Source organism: Olea europaea, chromosome 2 (genome assembly GCF_002742605.1).
Source record: "Olea europaea var. sylvestris chromosome 2, O_europaea_v1, whole genome shotgun sequence".
NCBI lineage: Eukaryota > Viridiplantae > Streptophyta > Magnoliopsida > Lamiales > Oleaceae > Olea > Olea europaea.
This window is the reverse complement of record NC_036238.1, coordinates 5,229,555-5,242,415: the sequence shown is the minus strand read 5'-3', so window position 1 is coordinate 5,242,415 and position 12,861 is coordinate 5,229,555. Positions and strand designations below refer to the sequence as shown.

General features: G+C 32.3%; 1 protein-coding gene and 1 non-coding gene across 2 annotated transcripts; both read right to left on the bottom strand.

Annotated features, from left to right (window-relative positions):
* Window positions 1-2,071: 2,071 nt before the first annotated feature.
* TRNAL-CAG lies at window positions 2,072-2,152 on the bottom strand. Its single transcript has one exon. It is a non-coding gene; the product is annotated as a tRNA-Leu (tRNA).
* Window positions 2,153-11,251: 9,099 nt separating this feature from the next.
* Window positions 11,252-12,538, bottom strand: LOC111371560. Its single transcript, XM_022993617.1, has 2 exons — window positions 12,101-12,538; window positions 11,252-11,392 (listed from the first exon to the last, which is right to left on the bottom strand). Exons 1-2 carry the CDS (start codon window positions 12,536-12,538, stop codon window positions 11,252-11,254), a joined length of 579 nt encoding a protein of 192 aa, XP_022849385.1.
* Between the last annotated feature and the right edge of the window lie 323 nt (window positions 12,539-12,861).

The window sequence follows — 12,861 nt, the reverse complement described above, 5'->3', positions numbered from 1 at the left end:
GACCGTTAGAAAGAAAAGTGAGTCTCACTTGTGAGTGAAGAAGTCAAAAATGATGACTGATATAGTGAAATAACAGTCAAAAAATTGATTTTTTGTAGTGAAAAATTGCTACCAAACGGGGGCCTAGATTGATTATTCAAATGTTCAAGTCCTTTCTATAATTCCCACAAAAATCCAAGGAATCATAGGACACCTGACTAAGGCCCCGTTTGGGAGGGATTTTAAGAATTAATTTTTTGATCATTAGAAGAAAAGTGGGGTCCATCTGTGAGAGAAGAAATAAAAAATTACAGCTACAATAGTGAAATAATGGTCAAAAAATCAATTTTTTTGGACAAAAAATCCCTCCCATACAAGCTGTAAATTGCTCATTGCCTTTCAATTCCACACCAGCTTATCCCAAGGTCTATTTAAAGGGGGTCCCTCCCCAAAATTAAAAAGTTTTCAAACATTTTATATACCATATATTATTGCTACAACTATGCTATGTTGTCAGAAAATGGTCGGCATGCAACCTGACTGATACTCACAATGGAGGGCCACTGTTTTTGAACTTTTTTATTCACGCGGATGTGAGAGAATATCAACCAAGTTGACAAAAAAATTCTTGCAAGCCAGCTTAATTCTTATTGCTATATTCACTCATGATTTTGCTCCCAAAATTTTCAAGTAATAGATTCTCACACTAGAAGGGAATTAGGACTGAGACGTCCACTTTTCTAGGACATAGCATATCACTTTACCACGTTGATTAGGATCAACAAAAAAATCTGTAAGCATCTCTATCGACTGGAAAATTAAACATCCAACCCCACTCATTCCCATAAGCCCTGCTTTGCCTCATCATGTCTAAGCTGATAATTTGCAAGTGGGTGGCGGGAGGGGCAATGAAGAGAAATGTGAAGATTTTTAACTTTTTATTTGATCATATACAACAAATTAAAATTTTAACTCTTTTCGAACTTCACTAATTTGAGTGGACACACCCACTTGCGAACATTATCGACATATTGGTTAAGCCGGATTAGACAACACATGTTGTATTAAACAAGATAAAACATGAAACTTTAGAAAGGCTATCACAAAAAAAAATAAAATAAAATTTAATATTGTACTCTTTAAGGCGAAGCTTATGAGAATCATAAGCGATCTCAAGGCAAGGTGTGTTCGGCAAAAAAGTACGTAAAAATTTTACGTTCGAAAAATAGAGCTTGATTAAATTATAACCTATTATAAATTTCCCCAATCATGGACTTAAAAGAGTTTAGTGGGTTTTAATTAGGACTAGATATGGTCCGTTTCAATTTGGTTCTTTGGTTCTGAAGAGAATCGAATTGAATTTAAATTTTCGGGTATTTAGTAAGTGAAATCGTCGAGTTCTAAATTAATTATGGAACTATTTGGATTCGGTTTGATTTATTTCGATTCGGCTCCAGAGTTTCATGCAATAATTAATTTTTTTATATTTAAAACAACGCTATATTAATTCAAATATGACATGTTCAATTTTAGTTATTACAAAATAATGTAGTCTAATCTCACGATATATTTTGTGCATCTCTTTGTTGAGTTCTTCATATATTTGACTTTTAAAATCACAAGAATAGAAAAATAACGAGCTCATAATAATAAAGAGAGGCACAATCGAGCTTCCAATTCTATTTCTCCATAATGGTAGAAACTATAGAATAAGAGATTTGGATAAAACTTAAGTCAATTTGATTAAGTTAAGCATGGTTGCAAATTAGAAATAGGAAAATCAAATTTTGGATTTGAGCTAATTAGTTAGCCAATTTATTTTTTAAATAATTTAGCTTATTTAAAATAAAAAATTGAAAACACTTGGAAGATTCAATTCTTATTTGATTCTGAATTGAGATACCCATTTTGATATTTAACTTAAAAAAATCGTTCTGTTTGATTCAATATGAAAGTTTTGTCTAGCACTAATTTTAACTTTCTATTACAAGATTTTCTTGAAAAGTAAAACAGTGAAAGATCCTACTAGAAGAAAAGATAGCTGTGATTGAACAGACTACAATATATAATAAATAGGAAAAAGGGAGACCCTTGTCAAGAATGGGATTCGAACCCATGCCCTTTCGGACCAGTACCTGAAACTGGCGCCTTAGACCAACTCGGCCATCTTAACAATTTGTTTTGATGGTTGATATTATTTTATTTATTACTTTGTTTCCCGGAATTTCTGCTATTATACGATGAATTCTCCACGTGATTAGAAATTTAATAATAATAAATTGTATTGAGTATTTTTCATTCACAACTCTATTTAACTTTAATGTACATTAAAATTAAATAGAATATAACTGTGAATGTTGTAATGTACATTAATCACAACGTACATTAAAGTTAAATGGAATTGTGAATGTAAAATACGTGTGAATTTATAGTGTTTAAATAAATGAATTTAATAAGGAAAAATATTAAAATATGACATGAATGAAAATAGTAATTTTTAAAATTTTAATAAAGATGAATATAGGACGGGATGAATATATTTTAAAATAACGCGTTCCGGTATTCCATAGTCTCAATATCCAATGAGATCAAAAATTTATCATATGCAAAAGCGTAATGCTGAAAATAATGTACATGCGATATACACTTCAATAGGCTTTGCAAAATTATTTTTGCAACAAATAATATGTCCTTCATTTTTCAATTGCATAAGCTGTGAACTTTGCCTAAGCCTATCCTAACCACCACAATAGCACTTACGAAACAATTTTATAAAGAATCGACTGTAATTGAATTAGAGATCAACATATGAATAGTAGTTGATTGTGCATATTAAGAAAAATACTTTATCAAATTTGCTGATCTCGATATTCGACAGATTATGTTGTTATCAAATCGTAGCTCCTCTCATATCCAAGTATACGTTATCTACGTGCACACTTGAATATTGTATGTCACATTAGCTCAGACACTCAAATAAGATGATTGGAGATTTTGGTGTGGGAGCGACAATGGAATGAAAGAGTGTATTACCAAGAATGAGAGAGTAATGATGGACTTATCCTCACAACCATTGGTCAAGCTCAACTTTATCAAACCTAGAATGTCATAAGCATGCGGTCATTTGATTGTAAGATGAAAAACAGTCATCCTTGGCATGTTGCTGTTATAGGCATGCACATAGTGAAAATTGGTTGATCGACACTGTTGTAGAGCTATCAAATTGTCAGATGTACGACATATCTTGGCTGAGGTGAGGCTTGTGGAAAATGCATGTCATAGAAGATGTTTATCACCTCCAGATGCAATGCATCAAGAGGTGACACCTTGTCTTGAAAACAACACTCAGAACGAGGTGTCCAAGGTGGAGAAAAAATGATGTTGGCTTCGTGCACATAAGATGAGTATGAAAATACAATTATTTATTAAAATTGGTGAATCTAGTTATTGGAAGAAGTACGAATTCGGGGAGTGAGAGAAGTTGGGAGGCAAAAGGTGCAAGGACAAAGTCGTGTAAATAGAGCAAAAAATGGAGTTAAAAAAACTAAAAATTCAAAAATTTCGACGGGATTAGGTGACCCCACATGTTCCCATGTATCCACCCATAAAGGAAGTGTTGCGGAAGCTCTCTCAAAAGATCTTCAAACGGTGGTTTTCCAGACTCAGTCCAACGTACCTTTCTCTACCAACAACTAATCCAAACGGCTCCAAACCACAACCAATTGATTCACCTTGGTTGCTATACAATCTTACCCACGTAGGACAAGAAAGAATGATGATTTATCGCCACAAAGGCTAGGAGAAGACACCACAAAGGTATACTATGAAAGAACCACCAATTGCACACGTTATACCAACGTTCTGGACACCCTTTTTCTCACACAAAAGGGGGCAGCCGGGATTCTCTTGTTTCTTCTCTCAAAATCACTCAATTATCATCACAAAGAGGTTAGGGTTATATTCATATATATGCTCTAGGGTTAGGCTTTAAGTTGGGCCATTAAAGGGGTAAACGGGCCAAGATTCAAGCCATCCATAAGGAATACAATTGGGCCGGGTGTAGCTCATGGATTTGGTTGTTGGACTTATTTCATTCATCGACCTATGCCTATGAAATAATATTAACCCACGTTAACATCATAGCCCGGGATTTATTGGGTATCAAAAACCCAACAGGAAAGTCGTTTAATTTAGTATTTTTTTGTCAATTCTATGCTCGTATAGAAGCAGTGTACGCTGTCAGAATTAATACAAATGTTGTTGGCAGTATTTGTTTGGTTTGTCTTTTTTATTTTTTTTATCATTGTCCAATAGAAAACTGTCAAATGTTATCTTTGTTAATTATGGCAGCATATTTTCTATATAAAATAGTATATTCTTTTTATATAAAGAAGTGTTGTCCCACAAAATGTTACGACACTTGCATTGTTTTAGTAAGTAAATTAGATATTAATGAATAATATGAAAGATTGCTAAATATACCATTTATTCCTATTTTATTGATATTATGTATTAAACATATCTTTATCTAATTAAATTTGCAAATATTGTTTCTTTAAACAATAAGTTAAAATAAGCTTCAATAAATTATTTTTATTATATTAGTATGAGAGGAAATATAATATTGAATTAGAGGCTCGAGAGAATGACGTGAGAGGGTAGGTATGACTATATTTCTCGGATTGAACTACGTTAAAATACGAAATACATGAATATAAATTATGCTTTGGAGTGAAAGATGATACCGAATCTGCTTTGCCTACAAACAGGGAAGCTATAAGTAATGCAACTATAAATCTAATGGATTTAAAGCTTATTAAATGATTTAAAGGCCAATTATGATCTAGGACAAACGAATGGTTAACCGCTACCATTATTTTTAAAAAAAAAAAAATTAAATAAAATACCATTATTTAAAAAGAAGAAGAAGAAGAAGAAGAATTAAATAAAATCCCATGGTTACATTGTCTTTATTAAACAAAATTAAATATCAGTTATATTGTACTAAAAAGAAGAATTAAATACAATCCCGTGGTTAAAATACACTTTAATTCCTAATTCAAGTTTCTATTATTAATTATTAAAGCATATGAACTCAAGCAAAATTTAGGTGTAACCATTTTGAGATGCCAAATAAGTATGATCTTCATAGTGATTACTGGTTAATATATAATATCACAATATTATAAATTAAAATACTTATTAATACTATATGGAATACTATATTACTCAATGGTTAATATTAAATATTATTATTAGTGTATGATGATGTTTAATAAAAAATACTATTATTCATGTTAACTCCAATTTACTAAATATACCATAATAATATACTACTATACATTAAAGAAAAATGTATCTCATAAGTTGTAAGTTTTGCTCAAAATCTATCATGCCAAATATATGAAATAAACTTGTTTGTTTAGCTATCATTTTATCCGTACCCATAAATAAATAAATAAATAAATCGACATAATAGGTTTGATTTGAGGCTTGATATCCGTGAAATGAACTATAGACGTTAAAAGTCAGCGTTCGAATTAAGGTTATATAATTTGATGTGGATGTTTTGATAATATATTTTGTGAAAGTGATTTTTAAGAGAATGTGTGGTTAAAAATTAATGAAAAATTAGATTCACGTGCAAAATTATTTTATCGGAAGAATGTGTGATTAAAAATGATTTTCAGAAAAAATAAAATTTAAAGAATATGTAACCAAAAAAAATAATTAACTAATGATTTATCGAATTGACAAGTGGCGGCTCCCTCTTAAAGGGGTGGCTGTCATTTGGTACTTGTAGCATAACCCCTTTAGATAATGAGAGGCAGAATGTGATCAAATTTCATGTTGTCGTCAGCATGAGATGTGCAACCGATATCAATACATTCAACTGAAAACATTTCACAATCTCAAGCAAACTTAAGAAGGAAAAAAAACTGTTTTGGCAATCATATGATGCAACAAATAAATCAAAGTGTAAGAGTTAAGGAAAGTTAGATCAAATGTCAGAAATCAACTTGATTCATGCTCGAAGTATATAATTTTTTGACAAAAAAAAAATTTACAGACAACACATAGCACGATATCATTGGAAGATAGGAAAAAAAATGAAAAACAGTTCATTTACATTTTGTCACATCAACGTCGGTACAAGTTATGTTAAATTTTCCTATACTTATGACTTTATTAAATCAACTTAGGTCAAATTAAATATTTTATGTACAAAGTCATATGGTTTTGTATTTGGGTTATAAATACTTTGTTGATTTTAAAATGTGACAATTAAGCTACCGAATTTTATTTTATTTATTTATTTATTTTTTAGCATAGATGATCATCAAATTTACAAAATAGTTTTATCGTGTCTTTATTTATGGATGCCTTCGTCAATTTAATTGATTTGGTGATGTATTTGATGGCTAAATTTATTTGACCGATGGTATTGATGAGATTATGTTAATTAACCAAAAAAATGTTATTTTCACACGTAATTTTAATTTTCAGATTACTCATTTTTGCTTTATATATTTATGGTTAGTGCTATTTCACCAAAGCCATCAACCACATACCAAACATCTCGACAAAACGGTTAAATTTATTAATGCATATATGAAGAATGACTTAATTAAGATGCATATGTAATTTCTGATACTATCAATGCTGAACAAATTAGTGACTAAAATGATAAAGGTTCGACCAAATGGTTTGAAATTGATCGTACATAGTTTTGCAATAGTCGTGGAATATGAATTTTCACCATTCGACTCAATTTCACAAAATTTCTTCTCAAAAATAAATTAACTGTTATGTATGTATATGTGTGTGTGTGCGCGCACGCACGCACGCACACATCTATACATGTGAGTGTATATATATATATAAACTAGCCTTTGTTCACAAAAAAATGAGATAAGAGTTGTAGTTTAAATTTTGTAAAGCTCATTAGTGGAGGAAATGGGATCCACACGCCATTAATAAGAAAATTGCAAAAAGAAAAAAAAAAAAGTAATAAGTTGTCACACACGCACACGACTTGTAGTTTAAATTTTGTAAAGTTCATTAGTGGAGGAAATGGGATCCACACGCCGTTAATAAGAAAATTGCAAAAAGAAAAAAAAAAAGTAATAAGTTGTCCCAAAATAAGTGAAAGTGAGAATGGAAGTGAACTGTATTTATGCTCTTTCCATCCATATCTTTACGTAAGTACATCGTCAACGCGGATTCAAGTCTTAAAATAATGAATATTGAATTCTCTCTCTCTCTCTCTCTCTTAACTTTCTCTCTCTACTTCTTGGATAGCCTTTATAAAGCCTACACAAACTCATACATTCTCCAACGAATTTCAAGAAATTCCACTCTACTGCCGGAGATTCAATATTTGCTTAAAATTTTTGTTTTTTTTTTTTGGGAAATTACTTATTTTCTCTTCATCCATTCTAAATCAATTCCTTTCTAATACTCAGGATTATTCTTGCTTAAATTTCTGCTTATTTTGGAAGAAAATTGCTTATTTCTTCAATGGGAAATTACATTTCCTGCACATTGTCATCGCCGGCGGGCAAGCATTCCGGCAGGGCTGCAAAGGTTATTTTTCCGGCTGGTGAAATCCGGAAATTCTACGAGCCCACGAAAGCTGCAGAACTAATGCTTGAATCACCAAATTCTTTCCTCGTAAACACAAAATCCCTTCAAATTGGGAGAAGATTTTCTGCACTAAATGCAGATGAAGACCTCGAAATGGCAAATGTTTATGTTATTTTTCCGATGAGGAGGTTGAATACTTCGGTGACAGCTTCCGACATGAGTGCACTGTTTTTAACAGCAAATTCATCTGCGAAACGGCCGGCGTCGATCGGAAATGTGAGAATCTTGCCTGAATGTAGTGAAAAACCGGTGCCGAAACTGAATTTGGATGATATTAAAGAATTTTCGACGCCGGAGTTTCAGCACCGGCTTTCCTTGTGCCGATCCAGGAAGCCATTGTTGGAGACCATAGTTGAAGAACCAGTTGGTTTAAGAATATAACAAAATTAATTAATTGATAGGAATAGATTTATTTTTTGAATTTCTCTTCAAATTTTAGCAAAAAGAGAGACATTGATTGGTTATTCTTTTTAGGGTTTGTGGTAAAAGGGACGCAGATTGCATTGTACATGAAAGATTTTGTGCATTTTTCTTTGAACAAATTTGTGTTTAGTATCTTTTGATCTACTTGTTTTTTCATTGGAGCTCTTGATCCGATTTTAATTGCAGAGGTCGTAGACAAGATCTAATCAACTTTTGATCTACATTTGAGTCAGAAAATGACAGTATAAAGAGTAATTCCAATCGAGATTTGTAAGCCTTCCATTACATAGATATGACCTTTTGTAGAAGAGTAGGTTAGTACGAGTAACCCTTCAAAGTGTTACTCGAGAATTAGCCCCCGTTTGATCCCCATTATATGAAAAAATTAATAAAATGAATTTCCCCCCCCCCCCCCCCCTGGCACAACACCATACTCCCTCTAGATCTTGCTCTCTTTTAATTCAAGGAATTTCAAACTTGAAAGTATTAAGATTTTTACCTTATCTGATAAGAGATAAGGTGAAATTTGTAAAGTTTCTCCTTTTGAGTTAAAATAAACATGAATTTGGGATTATAGATCTACAGTTCATTGGATGCTCTAATATCCATTGTCAAGATTTCTCTCCAGACAAAATTAGGAGAATATTTTCTTATTGAATCAAAAATTGAACTGGTTGTATATAGCCTTACAAGAATAATTGAAAGAGAGAATACTAAATTCCTGCGTACAGGGGAATTACAAACTTCTCACATGAAAAATAGAAGACTAAATCCCTGTGTATAGGAGAAATATTCATAGGGGAATTACAAACCTCTCACAAGGATCGGCCCCACATAGCGACCGGTGCAAAAAAATAAAAAATAAAAAAATAAAACCCAACCCCATTCATGTGAGACCCTTGTAAAGGGTTTGTAAGAGCTGGGTCTGGACGCCCAACTCGGTTGAAGATAGGAATGCAGTCCACGTTATACATACCTATTAACGTGTTAAATGACTAGGAAACAAACAACTTATTCCTAAAAAATAACAATAAACTAAAACAAATCCTAAAGACTCGATCAAACACTAACAATTAACAATTTCAACAATAAAAAGTTTAGTTGTCCTGTACCATTTCTATGTAACTTGGGTCATGTGCAAGTTGGCACTGTAATTAAGCTGAAGGTCCGCATGGCCCCTTGCATGTTTGGTATATGTTGAAATACATGATCCGACCCGTTTCACATTTTTACATCGGACTTTGATTTTCACTTTTTCAGGACCGCCAAATACATTAAAACTATATCCAACATCTTTCTTACACTACTAAAAAACAGCTTTTCATCTACGAAAAATTACCAACGGATTAGAAACGGATTATCCGTTGGTAAAAATAATTCACTTTTAGCTACGATAATTAGCAACGAATTTTCTATTGATAAAGATGATATCTCTTTACCAACCGATATTTCGTGTCTAATGTAATCGTTTAACATTTGGATCTTCCTCCAACGGATATTTCGTAGGTGATGTACCGAATATTACCAACGGATTATTCATTGGTAAAAGTAATTCACTTTTCCGTTGGTAATTAAAAATGAATTATCCATTGGTAAAAGTAATTCACTTTTAGCTACAATAATCAGCAACGAATTTTTCATTGATAAAGATGATATCTCTTTACCAACGGATATTCTGTGTCTAATATAATCGTTTAACATTTTTATCTTTTACCTACGGATATTTCGTTGGTAATTAAAAACAGATTATCCATTAGTAAAAATGATATTTCTTTACCAACGGATATTCTGTGCCTAATATAACCGTTTAATATTTTGATCTTTCAGCAACGGATATTCCGTTGGTAATGAGAAACGGATCATCTGTTGGTAAAAATAATTTACTTATCCCACATCGAAAGTTTACAACAATATCTTTGTAGTTGCCCTCTATAAATTTGTGATCCAATAAGGAGTTAAACAATATTTTGGCCTTTCAATTTAGTTGGCTAAAAATAAAAAATAAAAAATATTATAATTTACGGTTAAGACTTGTTATATATTTATGGTATAAATATAAAATGTGAAAGAAATAATCAAATTAGATAAAGTGTCAAAGTGGTGAGAAATGTGACATTTGTGTGGGACGTCAGGGGTTCGAGTCACTCTCCACGCATATATTAAAATGGGTAAAACTAGCCAGTATTTTCTAAATATTTGCTTTTGTAACAACCCACTAACAACCATTAAAACACTCACTACTCAGTCATTAAAATTCTGCATTAACATGGTGAAAATTGTTACTTCCATCTTGCCTATATAAACCCATATCTCGTTTTGGAAAAAATACACACAAAAAGAAAATAGAAAAATCATCTTGTATCAATCATCCTTTTCATATTCTGAATTTCTTATATTCGAGTTTTTACATTTGTTCTGGAGTACAATTGAGAGTTCTAGAAAAATCATTCGTAATTGTTGCACAAGTGGTTTACAATCGTTGTATCCTAGGAGTGATTGTTCATGGAGGTCGCAGTAATTATTGATGGACAATTTCAATTTAGGACATCGTGCTGTCACGAGACTCGATCGGACGATAAGTTTTATATTTCTGCATTATATTGTTCTGATCACTACTGCAACTAATTATTTTTTCCAACAAGACTTTTACCAACGAAAATTTCGTTGGTAAAATTCCGTTGGTAAAAGATTCACACTTTACCAACGGAAAATCCGTTGGTAAAATGTTTACTCTTTACCTACAGCATGATCTGTTGATAACTATCAGCGACCCTCAAATTACCAACGGATTTGTGGTTGCAAATATTCCGTTAGTGAAGATTATTAGCAACGGATATTGAGACTTTTGGAACGAAAAATCTGTGCCTGAAACTTTATTTTTTAGTAGTGTTATTTAGACTTCTACTACTTTTTTATTCACTAAATACTGACTTTTTCATAATCTTACAAACACATCTCCAAACAAACACTTTACCTTCTTCGTAACATCTCACCCCACTCCTTACATCGTGGATAATCTCTCTCTCTCTCTTTGAAAATTTGTTCAATTAGTCCTCAACCTTTAAGACCTCTTGAAAATTTCGTCCCAGCTTTTAAATCTAACTTTTATATTCTTATACTCTAGGTCCATTTATATATTTTGACCTTTTTACATAATTTCATTAACATTATTATTAATTTTTTCTTGTGCGAGATGCACGAACTAATTTTTGAAAGGGTAAAATTGGCAAGATGTACTCGACTTATTACTGGAGTTAGACTTGAGTTGAAGTCGAGGGCAGCCTTCTGGATCCACCCTAGACATGGGAGTTGAAACTTGATAAACACGAGCAATGTGGATAAGCTAGTGTCATGGAGTGTAACATAGCGATTTCATCTTAGTATGTTTTCGGGGGCATGTTTGATACGTATAAAAAGATTTCATGAAGGAAGACAATCAAGATTGATCGATTGATTTGTCTCATTTACTGAATTCAACTTACTAAGTCCTTGTTTGGGCTCCATTTTAATTTTAATACTTTTTACTCTTTCTTCTTTTTAACCATACATTCTTCAATAAAACAATATTACACGTAAATTCAAAACTTTTTCTTATATTTTGACCACATATTATCCAAAAATACTACTTGAAAATATATTTTTCTCAAACCTTATTAAAATGAAGCCCAAAAAGGGCTAAATATGTTATCGAATTAGGTTCGTGTTAACACACTTGAACATGAAGTATCTAGGACCATTAATACAACAACATAGTCTCAAATTAAATCAAAGATACCTAATATATTGAGGTTGTAAGCCATTAAAAACCAAATCAACACATGTTAATCGATTCCTCTTAAATTGTCAAAAGAAGAAAAAGAAAACAAACCAAAAAATAGTTATAAAATATTCCTATAGTAATCAAATTTCTGAACTTACACTGACATGATCTATAATCAATTGCTTATTTTTAAGTAGCCATACCTATATATAACTTATGATTTCTCTTTCATTTAAACCAAAAGACACACACTCACATAAGAATAAGCTAAAATTCAATATCAATACATACATGACAGCCTTCCAATAATCCTTTTGTTATCTTCAAGACATTAACCATGGCTCTTGAACTCGATAATGGAATGCTCATCGCGACTAACGCGAGCACTCCCAATGCCACGCTCGGTCTTGTATTCATTAAATACGTTTGCAATAACGCCATTGCTTCACAAACATCCTCTTGATAACGCGTAAAAATCCTCTTCTCCCATTCCATCCAATCAGAAGAAGGCTTTTGACTAGTTCTACTACTCTCTAACACCTTCATTTTCTTGATGTGCAGTCTTAGAACAGACATACTTTCATCAACAGGTGAAGATTTTGCCTCATTATCATCTTTTTTTGCAGCAACTACAACTTTTGTTACGATCCCATGTCTTAGGCTGTAAGAGGGTTTCTTTAGAAATGGCCTATGGGGTAATCTAGGACAAGACAACAAAGTAGCCTCCATTCTTGAGGAAAATGAGAGATTATAATACAAAAAAACATGGGCCAAACAGGGAATTACTAGAATTTAACAGCGTCGCATATAAATATATAGAGAGAGGGGGAGGGGGAGAGGTTATATAAGGCATACAAATACGTAGACACAAAGTGGAGTGTTGAATTTGTTTCTTGGACACAAAGAAGTGTTGGGACACGTGGCAAACGTGAGCATGTGCCACGTGGAATTGCATTTGTGTTACGGGCTGTTTTTGCTATTTCTCCCGGGATTAGATCCAGGCCTAGGTGGCATGACCCCGACCCTAGATTTGAATATTAAAAATTCATATC